Source organism: Peromyscus californicus, unplaced genomic scaffold (genome assembly GCF_007827085.1).
Source record: "Peromyscus californicus insignis strain IS unplaced genomic scaffold, ASM782708v3 Scaffold_10__1_contigs__length_136768540, whole genome shotgun sequence".
Taxonomy (NCBI): Eukaryota; Metazoa; Chordata; class Mammalia; order Rodentia; family Cricetidae; genus Peromyscus; species Peromyscus californicus.
The window spans coordinates 34758193-34763286 of record NW_026294391.1 but is presented as its reverse complement, the minus strand read 5'-3'; the positions used below and the strand labels follow the sequence as shown (position 1 = coordinate 34763286).

The 5094-nt window shown below is 42.7% G+C and overlaps 1 protein-coding gene across 2 annotated transcripts; it reads right to left on the bottom strand.

Moving 5' to 3' along the window:
• Positions 1 to 1501: 1501 nt before the first annotated feature.
• Positions 1502 to 4812, bottom strand: Sat1 (spermidine/spermine N1-acetyltransferase 1). 2 transcript variants are annotated; one of them, XM_052744882.1, is made up of 6 exons: positions 4434 to 4812; positions 4155 to 4206; positions 3938 to 4021; positions 2413 to 2514; positions 2278 to 2318; positions 1502 to 2026 (listed from the first exon to the last, which is right to left on the bottom strand). In XM_052744882.1, exons 1-6 carry the CDS (start codon positions 4497 to 4499, stop codon positions 1856 to 1858), a joined length of 516 nt encoding a protein of 171 aa, XP_052600842.1. In that variant the 5' UTR covers positions 4500 to 4812; the 3' UTR covers positions 1502 to 1855. The 2 variants fall into 2 exon arrangements, with proteins under 2 accessions (XP_052600842.1, XP_052600849.1); XM_052744889.1 differs by lacking the exons at positions 3938 to 4021; positions 4155 to 4206; positions 4434 to 4812 and adding an exon at positions 3464 to 3790.
• Positions 4813 to 5094: the final 282 nt, after the last annotated feature.

Here is a 5094-nt window from a genome sequence, read left to right as displayed (position 1 = left end):
CCTCAGCCTGTCAATTGAAGTTACAGGCATGTGTTCCTATGCCCTGACGTTTTTTGTTATTGTTGCTGATTTGTTTGCTTTTAAGACAGTCGCCTTGTGTAGGTCAGACAGGCCTCAAACGTGAACCCTTGCCTCAGTCTCCCTATGTATGCATTACTGTGCCTGGCTCTGTAGCTGTTAGGAAAGAAGTATCACTACAACTGAGTTGAATATTAGATGGGGGTCAGAGTTTCTCAATTTTTACTTTTAAGGGACTCCTCTAAAGTGTGAACCAAAATTTCACAAGTGCTTCTGTCTTTCCAACACTGTGTCTTTAAGGTGTGAAGACAAAAGAAACTCACGGGGTTAATTTATTCATATATTTAACCACAGTCAGCATGTAGTTGTTTTCTTCTGAGGCCCAGTTTCCAAAACACAACCTTCAAAATATCTTCCTTCTTCACAAGGCTCTTTGTGTTCAGTTAGCCTTTGATTTTTGCCAGCAGTTCTGTTATTGCCATCCAAGCAGGACCCTGGCTGAGAACTGACTCTGTATGCCTGTTTTCATGACATGCTGAGCCACCATTAAACCCCAAAGCATTACATGAAATGCACAATCACAAGTTTCTATATGGCTGCCTTCTAATCTAGAACGGTGTAACAAAAACTGAGCCAAAGGAATATAGAACCAAATCTGTTTCTGTGGAAGAGCTGAGTATTTCCTACTGCTTTGCAGGTATCCTATAACTGCTTTTGGAAAACACTTATCTTGGACACTACTTTTCAGTGATTCTTAACAATGATCATTTTTATAATCGTGCAAATTGGTGGGTTTGGGAATGCAGGTCAATATAATGAGTAATTAAAGTTTACAGATCTAAGAAAACTGTCTTTTCCCTTTGCATTTTAAAGGCCTCTTTTCAGTCCCTGAGAAAAGTATTTGCTTACTTCTCCCTAGTAGTTTGAAAGACTCCTATTGTGTCTTTACTGTAGAAGGACATTATGTTAACACAGTACCTCAAGCTCACCCTCTGCAAATGATGCCAGTTCATCTGATTTGCTTGAGACAAACTTATTGTTTACAACTTTTTAAAGTTGCAATCTTCTCATTAAAAAAAAAAACGGCTTTTTGCTCCTGCTTGATTAGTAGAATGACCCACTTAAGTTTTATTTCAAAAAGCATTTTGTGTGGGATGAGGTCACTGGGGACAAGATGTTTTTTTCCTGATTTTCAGTGTTTCATAAACCCACCTTCACATTTTATTTGTACAACAATGGGCTTATTCATTATGTGCATCACTCAGTTTCTTTCTTTCCTTCCCAACCCACTTTCTCCCCACCCCCTTCTTTATTTTGTGGCACCAGGGATGAAACCCAGTATATTGCAAACACCAGGCAACCTCTACCATTGACATTCACTAGCTCCTGAGAACTGTTGAAGGGGTATTTTGATTTTATATATTATTTTGGTTACAAGAAAAATGAGTAAGACGGGACTAGTAAAAATGCTTATGCTGAAAAGTTAAATCAAAGAGTAGTTTATTAAAAAAGAATCAAAACAGAAACTCTAAGTACCAGTGTGTACATTGTACACATTTAAATGACTCACAAGAATGAAGTTTTGTTTTTCATATATAGTAAGATCATACCACCTTGTTGTTTATCAAAAGATGTTCAAGAATTCTGCCTCCAAACCACATACATGACTGCCATTTTAAACAGACTGCATTTCAAACATGCAACAACGCCACTGGTAATAAAGCTTTGGAATGGGTGCTCACGCTATTATTTCACTACAAACGAGATAGAAAGCAAGATAAGTTGAGAATTTATTCTAAAGTATAATGGAGGTTGTCATCGTCTACACCAGCACTCCTCACTCCTCTGCTGCCATTTTTAGCAAGTACTCTTTGTCAATCTTGAAGAGCCTCCATCCCTCTTCACTGGACAGGTCAGAAGCACCTCTTCGTTTGTAGAAGTTGATAGATGGTTCATTCCATTCTGCTACCAAGAAGTGCATACTGCTGCAGCGACACTTCATGGCAACCTAGTATAAGAGAGAAAACATAAGCCCAGTGACATTTCAGCCACTTGCCAAGACCGAATTTTGATTCATTCATTACAATAACCCAAAAACTCTTACAAATTCAGAAGCCTAAATCTAGGACAGCTGGGTGTGTTGGGCCACAACTATAATCCCAGCACTAGGGAGGTGGAGACAAGCTTGCGGCCAGCCAGGCCTACAATAATGAATACTAGATCAGCCTGGGGTATACAGTGAAATGCTGGTGAACATACCTGGCTTAGATTCTTCAAAATTTCTGATCCTATACCAAAGCCTAAAAGAAAGAAATACAATTTAACTTAGTCATTTTAATGCCATAGAACTCCAATTTCTCTTTAAACTGCCTCCAATCCCAAATTTAACTGTACCTCTGTAATCACTCATCACAAAGAAGTCTTCAAGATACAGTAACTTTCCAATCCATGGGTCATAGGTAAAATAGTACATGGCGAAACCAACAATGCTGTGTCCTGTAATAAGAGTATTCCATGAGATACAGAGAAGAAAAACAAACCATTCAAGCTGTATTGGCAGAATCAGAAGCCTATCATAGATTTTAAGAAAATATACATGCATGCATCACGGAAACAAGTAGCCATGAACGGGATTGCCTCCTCATGTTTATGCTAGCACAGTGCAGACCAATGATGGACGATCTCTCTGGTCTCAGACATGTATTTGCAAACAGCACACATTAGAGCTAGCTGAAGGCTAGGCTACACCTGTGGACTGGCCAGTCTGCAGTCTGCTGGACTCACACTCAGGAAGTGAGAACACTTTCATTACTTGCCAGAGCAAAATTGCCATGGACTTAAACTAAACACACACATTATTCACATCCTAATGACATACTGGTATGTCAGCTTGGCAAAAGTTGGCTTTACACAGCAGTTTAGAAGAGGAAATATTTGTAGTATACCAACTCTTGCTTCCTTACAGTTCGAACACCAGGCCAAAAGTACAAAGTTTACTTTCAGAACTTGCCTTCCCACACATACATTTCCAGTTTACTTTCCCCCATTTTTAAGGCAGGAGAAGTAGCAGTAACGAGAAACAGGTGTTACGTAACACCCACGTACTTTTAAAAGCTAACTCATCCCTTGGGTGTTCTGATTACCGTCTAGCCTAGGGAACAGACGTCAGAAGAAAACTGAAGAACGCATCCACCCAAACAACTTCCCCTTTTAGCCCTCTTCTGACCAGTCAACAAGGGTCACCAAAAAATATATATATATAAAAATAAAAATTAAAAACAATTAAAAACTGACTCCCTCATGAGGAGTGTCAATTCAATTCCAAATGAAGGCAATGGTTGCAAATTAAACTTTCTAGCCATTTTCTATTTCTTTGCAAACAGACAGGAAGCGAATATAAGTTTCTGATCTACCATGTTTTAAGTGTGTGATAATAGGACCTTACCTCATTTATCATGATCATCTACTTTATTGTGTAAAGGATCTTTTAGTTACCTCCCCGCCCATCCATGTACACAGAAGGGCCATGTACATGGCGAAGCTAGAGACTGTAACCTGAGGATTGGGACAAATTAAAGAAAAAAATGTGATTTAACACAATTACAAAAAAAGGTTAGGTTAGGGTCAAACAAAAACCATTTTTATGAAACCGAATTACAATAAATGACATTATACCTAACTTTTCCGGGTTTCCACAGCAGTCTGATACCTGCTCAAACAGCTCTCTTAACCCGCCCTATTATAAAGTACTGCGCATACATTTTCTTTTTCCTCAGTCATTTGTACACTGGCTGGCTGTTATTTCTGGCCAACTTCTCAGTAACTTCTGCCCGTATAGTCACGGGTTCTGCACAGTAGACTCTACGATTTTGATACAACACTCGCTCTCTCTGGCTTCTGGACAGGGAAAAGGCATTACCTTCAGGGGTCCAGTGCTCTTTAGGCACTTCTGCAACCAGGCAGTGGTAGAAGGGGTGCTCTCCGAAACCATCCTCTAGGAGATCTGTAACATGGGGGAGGAGGAGACAGTGTTGACCTTGTAAGTGTCAGGTAACAGACAGGTTGTTTCCTCCCTGCTCCACTCCCACCCCTACCCCACCCCACCCCATCCCCACCCCTGGCCACGACTTTGTTACCTTTCTCAGTTAACATTACTTGATCTTCCATGTATTCATATTTAGCCAGTTCCTGAGAATGATACATACAAAAAGAAAGGACAATGAAAGTCCTGTCCAGCCCGGCCAGCTCACAGAAGGGGAAATGGGGCAGGCAGGGTCGGGTGGTGACTGGCGCGGAACCTGACCCGGGCTGGGGTAGGCGGGCTGGGCAACATCTCAGAACCGAATAAGTGGACTCCCAGGGAAACGGAGCTTCCCCCACCCTCCGCCCTAGGAAGAACCCGGCCTTTTCCCTACCTTGATCAGTCGCAGGATGTCACTGCAGTCGGAAGCAGTGGCTGGACGGATCTTGAATTTAGCCATTTTCGTCTTTTGCTTTTCTTTCCTTTGCGCACCAGGCCCCTGTACTTGAACAGCAGGAGGAGGTGGTTCCTCATTCGTCTCCCGGGAGCGTCCTCTTCTCAGTCAGGCTGGCACCATGACCCGGCGAACCTCAGAATAAGACAGAAAACTGGCAGACTTGCTTTGAAAAGCTACGCAGTAAACTGGGGCAAGACCTTGCCTTTTAAGTCCACAGAAGCTCCTCCCCGGGGTTGTGAGACAGAGAGATCACAACCAGTAAGGCTGCGAGTCCGTGGGAGCACGACCCTCTTTTCTGGGCACGGCCCACTTCCTGGCTTTCTCGTGACTGTGAAACCGATGGCGCAAATCGGGAGGGCGGGGCGGGGCGAGGGGTGCCGGAGCCAGCCTCGAGTCCTCTAGCGGCGCCTGGCGGACCCGTCCAGGAAGCCTGAGTGCCCGCATGTGCCCTAGTAACCTTTGTAAATAGAAAATGAGGATTGCCTCTGTGACCCCCAACATTGCCGAGTAAAGCAAACTCACAAAGCCTGGCTTTAGGGGATGACAGAAAGATTAGAGCAGCCATTCTCAAAGTGTGGTCCGGAGGTATAATTTTTTT